The sequence below is a fragment of the Bufo gargarizans genome, chromosome 3, assembly GCF_014858855.1.
Source record: "Bufo gargarizans isolate SCDJY-AF-19 chromosome 3, ASM1485885v1, whole genome shotgun sequence".
NCBI classification, from domain to species: domain Eukaryota; kingdom Metazoa; phylum Chordata; class Amphibia; order Anura; family Bufonidae; genus Bufo; species Bufo gargarizans.
The window spans coordinates 107,646,342-107,661,963 of NC_058082.1; the positions used below are offsets into that span (position 1 = coordinate 107,646,342).

Below are 15,622 nucleotides of genomic sequence, written 5' to 3' on the forward strand. Positions count from 1 at the left end.
TAGTGCCCAGGCACTCCTCATACAGCTGATCGATGGAACCCCACCAATTTGATATTGATGACCTACCCTGATTATAGGTTATCAATATCAGAATCTTGGAAAACCCTTTGAAGTACAATATTACATGAATAGTACTGCTGTCCATTACACCAAATCTTCATTCCACTGCTGTGTGCCCACAAACAGGCGTTGGAACTCATGGAGAGGACACATACTGGAGTCCTCTCTACTTTGCGAAAGGTATTCCAGTGCCAGTTTACATGGGAAGGGAATGAAGGTCAGTATGGACATATACATTTGAACTCCAGTGTCGGGGGGCAGCTGTACTATTCATGTAGTACTGCACTTGATAGGGTTTGGGAAGGTGGCAGATTCCATTTAATAGTTCTGGTTGGAAATTGTTTATAATTTATGTTGTATAAATCGAAATATATACATAATTAAGTAATAGAAACATAGAATGTGTTAGCAGATAAGAACCATTTGGCCCATCTAGTCTGCCCAATATACTGAATACTATGAATAGCCCCTGGCCCTATCTTATATGAAGGATGGCCGTATGCCTATCCCATGCATGCTTAAACTCCACTTAAAAATGGAAATTAAATTTTTTGGGCAGATTTTCCATTTTAATCCATTTTTTTCTTTAACACATCAATGGTTAACAGCCAAATAAATCTCAATATTTATTATCCTGATGCTGCGGTTTACAGAAACACCCCATATGTGGTCGTAAACTGATGTAAGGGCACACGGCAGGGCACGGAAGAAAAGGAGCGCTGTATGGTTTTTGGAGGGCAGATTTGGCTGGACTGGTTTTTAGACACCATGTCCCATTTGAAGCCCCCCGGTGCACCCCTACAATACAAGTTACCACATTTTTGGAAACTGTGGGATAAGGTGACAGTTTTATTGGTACTATTTTGGGGTACATATGATTTCTAACCTCTCTATATTACGTTTTTTGTGAGGCAAGGTAACAAAAAAACAAAAAAATTGCTGTTTTGGCACCATTTTTATTTTTTACAAAGTTCATCTGACAGATCATGTGCTATTTTTATAGAGCAGGTTATTACAGACATGATTATATCAAATATGTCTACTTTCTTTGTTTCAGTTTTAGATAATAAAGCATTTTTTAAAACAAATTATGTTTTTGTGTCTCCATTTTCTGAACGCCATATTTTTTAATATTTTTCTGCCGATCATCTTGTGCAGGGGCTCGTTTTTTGCAGGAAGAGTTGACGTTTTTATTGGTACCATTTTTGGGTACATATGATTTTTTGATCATTCATTTTTACACTTTAAAAATGTGTTGTTTTGGCACCGTTTTTATTTTTACAGCGTTCACCTGAGGGGTTTGCTCATGTGATGTGTTTCTAAAGCAGGTCGTTAAGGACGTGGCAATACCTAATATTTATATACCTTTTCTTATTTATTTGTTACATAATAAAAGCATTTTTGAAACAAAAAAAATTATGTTTTAGTGTCTCCATAGTCTGAGAGCCATAGCTTTTTTATTTTTTTGGGCCTCATTTTTTGTGGGATGAGGTGACAGTTTGATTGATACTATTTTGGGGGCATACACCTTTTTGATCACTTGGTGTTGCATTTTTTTGTGATGAAAGAGATGGGGCAATACCTAATATATCTACTTTTTTTTTATTGATTTCACTTTAACACAATAATAGCATTTTTGAAACAAAAAAAATCATATGTTAGTGTCTCCATAGTCTGAAAGTCATATTTTTTTTTATTTTTTGGGCGATTGTCTTAGAGAGGGACTCCTTTTTTGCAGGATCAGGTGACGGTTTGATTGGCAGTATTTTGGGGGGCATGCGCCTTCTTGTTTGCTTGGTGTTGCAATTTTTGTGATGTACGGTGACAAAAAATTGCTTTTTTTGGAACTGTTTTTTTTTACGGCGTTCACCTGAAGGGTTAAATCATGTGATATTTTTATAGAGCTGGTAGTTACGGACTCGGCAATACCTATTATGTATACTTTTTTATTTTTTATTTCACTTTAACACAATAATAGCATTTAAAAAAAAAAAGTTTTAGTGTCTCCATATTTTGAGAGTCATAGTTTTTTTAAATTTTTTGGGCGATTGTCTTATGTAGGGGCTCATTTTTTACGGGATGAGGTGGGGGGTTTTTTGGTACCATTTTGGGGGGCATACACCTTTTCTTGATCACTTTTGATCACTTTTTATGATTTAAGGTGACAAAAATGGCTTTTTTTCTCCTTTTTTACTTGAAACTTTACTCTGGGACTTCAACTTTTGGGGGTCTGCAATGCATTTGAATACATCTGCATTGTAATGCATTGGCTATTAGCCTATTAGGCTACATTCACACGACCGTATGAATTAGTCTACAAAATTGCTGAACGGGTGCAGACCCATTCATTTCTATGGTTGCTTCATGCCGTGGCCCCGCAAAAAAGTAGAACGTGTCCTATTCTTGTTTGCAATTCCAGACAAGAATAGGCATTTTCTATGATAGCCGCGGCATGTGCGGTCTGCAAATTGTGGAACGCACATGGGCCAGTATCCGTATTTTATGGATCCGCAAAACACAACGTTCGTGTGAATGTAGCCTTACACTGAGTAATACACTAACAGGTTGCCTAGGACAGTGGTCCTTAACTCCAGTCCTCAGGGCCCACCTGCCGGTCATGTTTTCAGGATTTCCTTAGTATTGGGCAGCTGATATAATTAGTGTCCATCCATCAGGATTTACCACAGGTATTTATTCTGTGGGATACTCCTAAATCCTGACCGGCAAGTGGGCCCTGAGGACTGGAGTTGGGGAACTCTGGCCTAGGAGACTAAGCCTTGGGCTGGCTCTCCTCGGCTTACATAGAAGGCAGGTCCCGATGCCTCTGCAAGGCATTGGACTGCCTTCTCACCCATCAGGTCCCCGCCACAGCAGCGCGGCGACCTGATGGGCTCCTACACTGACTGCAAACCCCTTCTATCCCGCGGTCAGCGCTGACCACGGCATAGAAGGGGTAATCCGCAGGCATCGGCTTTTACAGCGATGCTGGCGGATACAGCAGGGGCCCCGTCATCAGTGACTACTGGACCCCTGAAGTGATCTGGCGTGCACCGCTCTGGTGCCCGCCCGATCACCATGATGTAATAAACTATATGCAGCAGCACACTGGGGGTCATTTACAGTCAGCATTACACCAATTTCTTCAGTAAAAAAAAAAAGTTGCAAGACCCTGTTTTGGGACTTTTTGAACTGCCATGCAACAATATTTTGTTGCACAGGTGTTTTTGCACCATGCCTACCACTTGGAAGTGGAGTGATGGGGCCATGCCAGGCCAGGGAATTGGGCACAACACATTTAACAACTTTTTTTTACCTGGAAACAGGAGTAAAAGCAGAGTGAAAACTACTCCAGTCAGGTGCATGGACTGGCAAACCTGGTAGTAAACCTTTAGCTAAGAATTTTTTAGAGGTTAAAGGGAGTCTGTCATCAAAGTTTCACCTTTTTAACCTTTCCCATAGCTTTCTAGCAGCCTTACAGTTAATAAAATTGTTACCTTTATGAGCAATCCTGGACTTATAAAACAGGCAAAAAACAACTTAGTAGCATATGCAAATGAGGGCTCGCAAGTGCCCAGGGGCGGAGTTACCCTCGTAGGTGCCCAGCTAGCTCAGCCTTTTCTTCGCTTCCCCCCGCCCCTTCTTTCCCTCTTCCCGCCCATCTACTTACTTCTTGTTTCGCCGAGATCCCGCGCCTGCACACTCGGTCTGTTGGCCGGCGCATGCGCACTGCGATGCCCATTCCTTGTACGGCATGAAAGTAATTAATGCGCATGCCCCAGATCTCGGCGAAACAAGAAGTAAGTAGATAGGCGGTCAGAGGGAAAGAATGGGCGGGGGAAGCGACAATAAGGCTGAGCTAGCTGGGCACCTACGAGGGTAACGCCGCCCCTGGGCACTTGCGAGCCCTCATTTGCATATGTTTTTTGCTGGTTTTATAAGTCCAGGATTGCTCATAAAGGTAACGTTTTTATTTACTGTAAGGCTGCTAGAAAGCTATGGGAAGGGTTACAAAGGTGAAACTTTGATGACAGACTCCTTTTAAAATTTCTAGAGTTTTTTTGAGTCAAAACAATATTTCCTTATCACCGGATCTGGCAGGGATCTGACTTTTTGTCTAGTCCAAAGCTGGCATTTTGGTGGAATGCAGCCAAATCCCCATCCGATCCCTTTACAGTCAAAGGGGATACAGCAGTGAACGGCAGTATCCGGCTGTGCCAGATACGATGAAATCCAGTAGCCTGTTCCTCTGTCGGATCAGGCTACCAGATTTCTGAACGCATATGTGACCCTACCCTTAGATAATTTTTTTCACTGACATGAAACATGCTGATGAGCATGATTTTTTTTTGAGGCAGAAAATCTAAAAGATCTAGAAAACCTGCAAAATGATGTGAAACAGATGTGGTTTGTGGACAGGGTGTGACTGCAGGCTTCATGCAAACAATTTGTTATAATTTTCTACCTATGAATTTTGATGATGCACATAAAGATGATCCTTTCTGTATCCTGTCTTGAATGCTATGATCTGTATTTCCTCTATATAATGGGTGCAGCTACAGTTGTAGCAGACAGTCAGGATCTGACGGGGCACACCCAGGGGTGCAGAAATGCTGTCCTTCTTCTTGGGACAATAGGATGGCATCTTTTGTCATCTGACTCTACTATGTAGGTAGGGTGAGTAACTACAGTTATTTAGATTAGGCCTATTGCACACGACCGTATGGCTTTTTCAGTGTTTTGCGGTCCGTTTTTCATGGATCCGTTGTTCCGTTTTTTGTTTCCGTTGTGTTTCCGTTTCGTTTTCCCGTATGGCACATACAGTATACAGTAATTACATAGATAAAATTGGGCTGGGCATAACATTTTCAATAGATGGTTCAGGAAAAAACGGAACGGAAAAGGAAGACATACGGATGCATTTCCGTATGTGTTCAGTTTTTTTTGCGGATCCATTGACTTGAATGGAGCCACGGACTGTGATTTGCGGGCAATAATAGGACATGTTCTATGTTAAAACGGAACGGAAAAATGGAAATACGGAAACGGAATGCATACGGAGTACATTCCGTTTATTTTGCGGAACCATTGAAAAGAATGGTTCCGTATACGGACCGTATACTGAACGCAAAAAACGGCCAGTAAACGGGGAAAAAAAACGGCCGTGTGCAATAGGCCTTAGTTATTGTGAGCCAAAACCGGGTGTGTGTCAAAAACACAGAAGATGCAGGTCTTTATATTACACCTTATCTCTGAGTAGGTTTCACTACTGGTTTCGGCTCACAATAACTGATGGAAATAATTGACCAAATAACTGAAGTGTGTATTTGGCCTTACATAGTAGCATAGTTTGTATCATTGAAAAAAGACACCCCCCCCCCCCCCCCCATCCAATTCAGTCTGTTATCCTGGAAGGGAAAAAAATCATCATGATGTAGAAGCCAATTTTCCTCATTTTAGGGGAAAAAGATTCCTTCCCGACTCCAATCAGGCAATCAGAATAACTCCCCGGATCAACTACCCCTCTCTAGTAGCTATAGCCTCCAGAAATACATCCAGGCCCCTTTTTAGTGAACTCACCATCACCACCTCCTCAGGCAGAGAGTTCCATAGTCTCACTACTCTTACCGTAAAGAATCCTCTTCTATGTTGATGTAGGTCCTCCTTTGTGCAAAATGATTTGACACTACTATGAGACTATAAGATACCAGTCCCAGAAACTCACAGGGCCATTGCTGCACACTACTTGCTTAGGTCTGGGAATAATTTGCACTGTGTACAGATAATTGACAGATGTACTATAACTCCTATTTTGTACACAGTAAAGAGAGACTTTCGCTTGATTAATCTGGCCTGGGTACTAAATCTTCTAATACCACACACTGGCCATTGCACCATTTCAAGACCTGCCGGGCACCCATGCGGACATTTAATATCACGGGCACCCCAAACTACCATCAGGCAGGAGCCTTAGCTACAGGGAGTGCACCGAGGGAATATAAGGTGTCCCTCCTTCTCTGACCCAAGTAAGCGATGGCCTAAGGGAAAAAGGGTGCATTGACACCAACAGATTATCTGACCAATTTCTGTCCAATTAGACCAAAAGTTGGTATGTATAACAAAAGATCTGTGTAAACGTTCACCTGACCAATGATTAGTCAGAAAATCTGTCAGATAATCTGTTGGTGTAAATGCACCCTAAACCATGACACATCATCATCAGGGCCACTACCACTCCCATTCTCTGCCCCAGCTCCTCAGGGGCTTGCTGCAACTTCATGAACGATTGGGCAGATTATTGGGAACGAGCGTTCATATGAATCTGCCTGACAATCAGGCAGTGTAAAACCACCTTAACCTGTACAGAACAGGAAATTTTGTAGACCTAGTGGCCAGAGTAAAAATTGCAGAATTATATACATTTTTGTTAAATATAAATAGTAACATGGGAAACATTTTTAAAAAGTCACCGCAAATTCTAAAAAAAATATTAAAACAATAGGTCATTTTCTGATAACACATTCCTTTTAACCTATCCAATGCCATAATCCAGGGAAGCTCAACCTGCGGCCCTCCGGCTGTTGCAAAACTACTAAAAATTCTAATAACCCCCTTTCCCCATTTTAAAAATAAATAACCAATAAAAAATAAAGATCATTAGCATCCCCACATTCCAAAATGCTTGAACTATTAAAATATAAAAATAGTTATACCATACAGTGAAAGTTTTAACAGGGAAAAATCTAAATGTCTCATTCACAGTTTTTTTGTTGCTTCATCTCCGAAAAATTATTGAAGAAAATTTAACAAAAAGTCATACAGACCCCCAAATAGTATCAATCACCCCACAAAAAAATGAGCCCTCACACAGCATTGTAGACATAAATATTAAATAAATTATCAGGGTCAGAATATGGCAATGCAAAGAAAAAAGTATTTTTTCCTAAGTTGTTATTTATTTATTTTAAGTATTAAAACACAAGAAAAACTATATAAATGTGGTATCGGTATAATCCTACTGACCCATGGAAGGAAAGTAACAGGTCAGTTTTACTGCATCAGGAACACCATAAAAACAAAACCCATAAAACTGGCAGAATTCAGTTTTTTTTTTTTTTCAATTTACAATTTACAATTTTCATACAAATTTTCGTGATGAGCGGCAGGGGTCATATTTGAATTCGTGATATTTCGCTAAGATTTTGTAGAATATTCGTTATATATTCGCGAATTCGTATATTCGTCATATTCTACTTTTTTTACGCGAAAATCAGCAAGGTAATGCTCGCGTAATATGCGAATATTGCACGCTCAATACAGGCGTAGGTTAAAAACAAATATATAGCACTATAGAATATAGTGCTATATATTTGTTTTTTTTAGAATATTCGTAATTTTTTTCCATCTGAACACATGATTCCTCCCTGCTTCTTGCTTGTGGGCCAATGAGTCATTGGCCCACAAGCAACTTAAGCAGGGAGGAATAATGGCTTCAGATGGAAAAAAATGACGAATATTCTAAAAAAACAAATATATAGCACTATATTCAATATAGTGCTATATATTTGTTTTTTTAGAATATTCGTCATTTTTTTTCCATCTGAAGTGAACACACAATTCCTCCCTGCTTCTTGCTTGTGGGCCAATGACGTCATTGGCCCACAAGCAAGAAGCAGGGAGGAATCATGTGTTCAGATGGAAAAAAAAGATGAATATTCATCATTACGAATATATAGCACTATATTCTAAATATTCGCAAATTCTCAAAGTGCTGATATTCACGATTAAAATACGCTATTCGAATATTCGCGCTCAACACTAACAAATTTAATTTTTTTTCCAGTTTCCCACTACATTGTATGCAATATATAATGGTGCAAATAGAAAGTACAACTTGTCCCACAAAATAACAAGGCCACATACAGTACAGACCAAAAGTTTGGACACACCTTCTCATTCAAAGAGTTTTCTTTATTTTCATGACTATGAAAATTGTAGTTTCACACTGAAGGCATCAAATGAATTAACACATGTGGAATTATATACATAACAAAAAAGTGTGAAACAACTGAAAATATGTCCTATTCTAGGTTCTTCAAAGTGGCCACCTTTTGCTTTGATTACTACTTTGCACACTCTTGGCATTCTCTTCATGAGCTTCAAGAGGTAGTCACCTGAAATGGTTTTCACTTCACAGGTGTGCCCTGTCAGGTTTAATAAGTGGGATTTCTTGCCTTATAAATGGGGTTGGGACCATCAGTTGCGTTGTGGAGAAGTCAGTTGGATACACAGCTGATAGTCCTACTGAATAGACTGTTAGAATTTGTATTATGGTAATAAAAAAGAAGCTAAGTAAAGAAAAACGAGTGGCCATCATTACTTTAAGAAATGAAGGTCAGTCAGTCCGAAAAATTGGGAAAACTTTGAAAGTATCCCCAAGTGCAGTCACAAAAACCATCAAGCGCTACAAAGAAACTGGCTCACATGCGGACCGCCCCAGGAAAGGAAGACCAAGAGTCACCTCTGCTGCGGAGGATAAGTTCATTCGAGTCACCAGCATGGAGGAGGAGGTGTGATGGTGTGGGGGTGCTTTGCTGGTGACACTGTTGGGGATTTATTCAAAATTGAAGGCATACTGAACCAGCATGGCTACCACAGCATCTTGCAGCGGTATGCTATTCCATCCGGTTTGTGTTTAGTTGGACCATCATTTATTTTTCAACAGGACAATGACCCCAAACACACCTCCAGGCTGTGTAAGGGCGATTTGACCATGAAGGAGAGTGATGGGGTGCTGCGCCAGATGACCTGGCCTCCACAGTCACCGGACCTGAACCCAATCGAGATGGTTTGGGGTGAGCTGGACCCCAGAGTGAAGGCAAAAGGGCCAACAAGTGCTAAGCATCTCTGGGAACTCCTTCAAGACTGTTGGAAGACCATTTCAGGTGACTACCTCTTAAAGCTCATCAAGAGAATGCCAAGAGTGTGCAAAGCAGTAATCAAAGCAAAAGGTGGCTACTTTGAAGAACCTAGAATATTACTTATTTTCAGTTGTTTCACACTTTTTTGTTATGTATATAATTCCACATGTGTTAATTCATAGTTTTGATGCCTTCAGTGTGAATCTACAATTTTCATAGTCATGAAAATAAAGAAAACTCTTTGAATGAGAAGATGTGTCCAAACTTTTGGTCTGTACTGTACGACTACGTAAAATAAAAATGTTATGGCTCCAGCCTCCAGGAAAAAACAGAAAATGGCTGCGTCAGGAAGGGAACAAAAGCCCGGAGAACCCCTTTAAAAGGAAGTTTCATATTTTAACATGAAATGAGGGGAAATGTATTTGCATGTCACTATGTAAAGTATATGGTTGCTAACTGCACATTTTGTAACTCTGTGGGAAAAGACACTACAAACTACAAACCGTAGTAACAGAATGAGTTACTGTATTTCTTACCAACTACGAATATGACTGCTTCCTCTACACGAAAATGGGAAATAATGTTACTAAAACCACAGACAATAGAAGGACTGAAGTGAGAGACGACGTGAGCCGAGACGCGTGTGAGAATGAGGAACAGACAGGATCTGAAAGTGAAAGAACGCACGTCTTAGTGACGCTCGTACAAAGTTACCAAATAACACATGTACATGCCGAAAATACTGAAATGACACTCTGTGAACAAACCTCCATGTAAGTCATAAAGATAAAGGGAACAAACTACATCAAATGTCAGACTGAACAAAATAAGGAACCTATATTGTGGTGTGACTTATACAGCAGCAGATGTTACATGTAGGAATTAGAGAATTTATTGAACTTTGTTTCAGGTCTGATTTAGTCGAATTGGCTGTCAGATTCGGTTCGGCCTGATTAAATTCCAACCAAATTGATAGTGGCCCAATTGCCCTGAAATGTCCTGTATGACACAATGGGGTATCTTAGGCCTGTATCCAACCCCTTTCAATCTATTTAACTCCAAAATATCATTAAGTAATGTCAAAGTGACAACAACATATATGGCTATGGGTAAACGCATGGTAGATGGTGGTAACAAACAGACTTAGGCTACTTTCACACTTGCGTTCGGGGCTCCGGTTGTGAATTCCGTTTGAAGGCTCTCACAAGCGGCCCCGAACGGATCCGTCCAGCCCTAATGCATTCTGAGTGGATGCAGATCCGCTCAGAATTCATCAGTCTGGCACCGTTTGTCCTCCGCTCCGCTCAGCAGGCGGACACCCGAACGCAGCTTGAGGCAAACAGATTTTTTTTTATTTTATTTTTTTTGTTCATGGTAATGCAAACGGATCCGTTCTGAACGGATCTAAGCGTTTGCATTATAGGAGCGGATCCGTCTGTGCAGACACCAGACGGATCCGCTCCGAACGCAAGTGTGAAAGTAGCCTTAATAACACACTGCGCTGTCAGATTTTTTTTTATTAAAAAAAGGCCCAAAAAAGTATCCTTTTGTGGTGGCAAATGACCTCTTCTCTGTCTTCTGACCTATATATTGGTGACTGATACTTTGAGCAATTTGTCTGAAACTAATTGAAAACAATTCTAATTTGCTAAAATTTGAATTTTTGGGGAAATTTATAACAAATTTAGTTTGTTCAAGATCAATTCGCTCCTGTCTAGTTACCCATTAATATTTTGAAAATCCCATTTACACCTTGAAATCTGCATATATTTAGGCTTGTTTCCTAGAATTGTTTCTTTAAAAACTGCAAATTGGAACCTTGACAAAATGGCAAAAATGCCATATATATCAAATACTACTTAAAGGGCTTTTCCAGCTGGATCCATCAAACTACCTTAATTAGTCATAACTTACCTGCAGAAGAAAGCTTCCAATATGCTTACTGTCTCAAAGCTGTGTGGATTTGTTTCTCTGGAGCTCAGTCACGTGATACGCCTCTCTTCAGAAAATCTACATCCACCTATGTCACATCCTTCAGTCTGGATACCAGGTTTCTGGTTTGGTCTATAGATGAGATGTCATTTCTACAGTCCAGGGTGATGGAGCTTGCCATGGATGAGGCCAGAACTATTTGTATTCCTGGTACATATGCAAAAAAATTAGGTTGATTCAGGGAGATGCATAGTCTTTGGCTATGAAAGTGAAATGCCTGTCCATAGACCATATGGGAAACCTGGTATCAGCGCTGGACTGGCCCATCACAGTACCAGAGGACCTTCTGGTTGACCCAGTCTTTGATATCATAGTGAGCCGCAACATTTGGAGCTGCCTTTGGAGCCACTACCTTGGCACTAGGGTCTATTTCTTTGAATCAAAACTTATTAGACTTTATTGATGACATGGAATTTGGGCCCTGAGAATAATTTCCCCCGGTGGGGACTTCACATCAGCAGATGTAGAATTTCTGAAGAGAGGTGCATCACGTAACTGGGTTCCAGAGTGCCCAATCCACACAACTTCAAGACAGTAAGTATAATGGGAACTTTCCTAACTTTCTTCAGCATGCAAGGTAATTAAGATGGGATGATGGGTCCTGCTGGGTCTAGAAAAGCCACTTTAACTTGCAGCACAATACTACAAAGGCAAGGTATAGTCCAGCTTACCTTTTGCTATGACTACTAAGTGCCATGTGAGGCCTGAAATGCGTGAGTGTTGTTTGTTCTGTTAAGGATTTTATGATCAATATATAAAGGGAAGTGATTTCACCCCATGTTAGATTCTGGAATTGTCCCTTCTGCACTTAGTACTAGGTGTGAACCTACAATCAGTAATTTGCAGTAAGTGTCCTACACATCAGCTTGGTAGACTTTTGGATTATTCCTTCATACAGAACTGCTTTAGTTCTAGGGCATTAAAAGAAGCTGTCTCACTAAATACATTGATAGCAAATTGCTAGGATATACAAATAATATCTGAACGGTGAAGGACAACTGATGTGGCTACTGCCAATTGCAAGAACTTGGGCTGGGGCCTGTCCAGCTCAGCTTTTGAATAGAGGCCACATGGCTGATCCATTATATGTGTCCTTTGAGAAAAGGCTTTTATGTTTATATCAGTAGTGACAAAGCACTGCTAGACATTTCTGACAGTGTCTTGACTCCAGACACGATAAAGGATGGGACATCTTAGACTTCAAAAAATCATCTGACATATCCCATTAGAGAATAGACAACAATCATAGCATTTCTTCTAGGAGAGAATAGCTCTGTAAATATATGGCTTGCCATCGGAGAATGATACACTCGGACACAATGTTCAGACCTTGATATGCCGCCATAAAGCCTGTTGCAGACATCTCTACAGTGCGTGTGGCTAAACTTTTCATCAAATAGTCACTACTCCACCAACTCTCTTTCTGAGAAAGATCTATTTTCCATTGCCCAGTGTCCTTGAACATGTGTGGCTAGTTTAAACAACTGTAATGTAATGTAATGTCAACCTACTCCTCAAGTGCAAACTTCTGTATGTGATAATTCAATAGTATAAATGAAATAGTGAACCCTGTAAACAGTGGAGTAACTACAATTGACTGAGCTCCACAGCAAATTGTTGAATGAGGCTTCCCACCAGTAACTTCTTTGCAACCCCCAACTCACGTGCAACCCTCGCTCCTGTGGCTAGTCAAGATCGAGCTCTCAGACGAGGCCCGCCAGCCGCTCCATCCGTTGCTTACAGTGCCGCTGTATATAATGTCATTGTATAATACTGTTGAGCCGGCCCAACTTGTCATTTTCCCGGCAGCAGAGGGTGTTTACTCAGCATGATCTGCCACCGGGAAACAAGGATTTTTGTGTATTGGCTGCTCCCCCCATCGCCAGATTTTTTGATCCAAGCAACGGGAAGATGCAGCTGTGGACGACCAGGGATCTGGAGCGACGCGGGTGCTGGGGAGCTGGCCCGGGCATTGGGGGGGATATTTCAGATATCAGGTAACCTCTTTAACATTGAATATGACTGTTTAGACATGACAGATGTTGGCTGTTAATGAATGGTGCCATAGGTGGTGAGTGATTTACGTAACCTGGTTTCTTATCTTGTTGCAGACATCTGTAAGCACACTTTATCCTGCTCAGAGTGCATCAAGTCCCATCCCAGCTGCGTCTGGTGCTCAGCTAAGGTCAGTGCCTCCAATTACCTTCCAAGTAGTGGTGTTGTGGCATTATATACATATGTGATCATAAAAAAAAAAAAATCATGGTTCACCATGAAGAATACATTAAAAATATGTTATATCATTTATATGTACAGTGCCTTGAAAAAGTAGTCCTAGCCCTCGACCCTTTCCACATTTATTCACATTACACCCACAAGCCTAAATGTATTTTATTTGGATTTTATGTGATAGACCAACACAAAACAACAAGTACGTGTGTAAAAATTATACATAGTTTTAAAAATGTTTAATAAATAACAATTTGAAAAGTGGTGTGGCTTGTGTTTGTATTCAACTCACTGTACTCTGATAATATAAATGTTAAAAAGTATAAATCTGAAGGTGTCGGCCCGTTAAAGAGTAATGAGGGGGGAGTCGCAGAGAGCGACGAGGAGAAAGCAAAGCTGTTAAATATTTTTTTCTCCAATGTATTCACTGAGGAAAATAAACTTCAGATGACTTGCTGAATGTTGAAATAAATTCCCCATTAAAAGTGTCCTGTCTGACCCAGGAAGAAGTACAACAGCGACTTAAAAAGATTAAAATAGACAAATCGCCAGGACCGGATGGCATACACCCCCGTATCCTAAGGGAATTAAGTAATGTCATATCCAGACCCTTATTTCTGATATTTGCAGACTCTATACTGACAGGGAATGTCCCACAGGACTGGCGCATGGCAAATGTGGTGCCAATATTCAAAAAGGGTCCAAAAACAGAGCCTGGAAACTATAGGCCGGTAAGTTTAACATCTGTTGTGCGTAAACTGTTTGAAGGTTTTCTGAGAGATGCTATGTTAGAGCATCTTAACGGAAATAAGCAAATAACGCCATATCAGCATGGCTTCATGAGGGATCGGTCATGTCAAACTAATTTAATCAGTTTCTATGAGGAGGTAAGTTCTAGACTTGACAGCGGCGAATCAATGGATGTCGTATATCTGGACTTCTCCAAAGCATTTGACACTGTACCACATAAAAGGTTAGTATATAAAATGAGAATGCTCGGACTGGAAGAAAACGTCTGTATGTGGGTAAGTAACTGGCTCAATGATAGAAAATGGTACATACTCAGATTGGGTCACTGTTACTAGTGGGGTACCTCAGGGGTCAGTATTGGGCCCTATTCTCTTCATTATATTTATTAATGATCTTGTAGAAGGCTTGCACAGTAAAATATCAATTTTTGCAGATGACACTAAACTGTGTAAAGTAATTAACACTGAAGAGGACAGTATACTACTACAGAGGCATCTGGATAGATTGGAGGCTTGGGCAGATAAGTGGCAGATGAGGTTTAACACTGACAAATGTAAAGTTATGCACATGGGGAGAAATAATGCAAGTCACCCGTACTTATTAAATGGTAAAACACTCGGTAACACTGACATGGAAAAAGATCTAGGAATTTTAATAAACAGCAAACTAAGCTGCAAAAACCAGTGTCAGGCAGCTGCTGCCAAGGCAAATAAGATAATGGGTTGCATCAAAAGGGGCATAGATGCCCGTGATGAGAACATAGTCCTACCACTTTACAAATCATTAGTCAGACCACACATGGAGTACTGTGTACAGTTCTGGGTTCCAGTGAACAAAGCAGACATAGCAGAGCTGGAGAGGGTCCAGAGGAGGGCAACTAAAGTAATAACTGGAATGGGGCAACTACAGTACCCTGAAAGACTATCAAAATTAGGGTTATTCACTTTAGAAAAAAGACGACTGAGGGGAGATCTAATTAATATGTATAAATATATCAGGGGTCAGTACAGGGATCTATCCCGTCATCTATTTATTCCCAGGACGGTGACTGTGACGAGGGGACATCCTCTGCGTCTGGAGGAGAAGGTTTGTACACAAACATAGAAGAGGATTCTTTACGGTAAGAGCAGTGAGACTATGGAACTCTCTGCCTGAGGAGGTGGTGATGGTGAGTACAATAAAGGAATTCAAGAGGGGCCTGGATGTATTTCTGGAGCGTAATAATATTACAGGCTATAGCTACTAGAGAGGGGTCGTTGATCCAGGGAGTTATTCTGATTGCCTGATTGGAGTCGGGAAGGAATTTTTATTCCCCTAAAGTGAGGAAAATTGGCTTCTACCTCACAGGTTTTTTTTGCCTTCCTCTGGATCAACTTGCAGGATGACAGGCCGAACTGGATGGACAAATGTCTTTTTTCGGCCTTATGTACTATGTTACTATGTTACTATGTTACCTCTAAATAAAATTCAGTGTGACCAATTGCCTTCAGAAACAAAAAAGGGGGAGGGGTCAGCACATCCCAATGCGCAGGTGCACGTTGCTGATGTGGCTGCAAATATACATCCGACAAACACATAGTGCAACAGCACTCTACAAACCAAAAGACCTGCACTTCCTGGATTTCATGGTCGCTGTTATGGCACGCAACAGGTGAGCTTTAGTGTTAGGACCC

General features: G+C 40.7%; 1 protein-coding gene across 2 annotated transcripts in view; it reads left to right on the plus strand.

Annotated features, from left to right (window-relative positions):
- ITGB7 (integrin subunit beta 7) overlaps window positions 1-15,622 on the plus strand; it is a 123,062-nt gene that overhangs the window by 64,392 nt on the left and 43,048 nt on the right. For both annotated transcript variants that reach the window (XM_044284844.1, XM_044284845.1), the window contains exon 3: window positions 13,082-13,155. In XM_044284844.1, coding sequence (XP_044140779.1) covers window positions 13,082-13,155 — 74 coding nt within the window. The remainder of the gene's footprint in view (window positions 1-13,081; window positions 13,156-15,622) is intronic.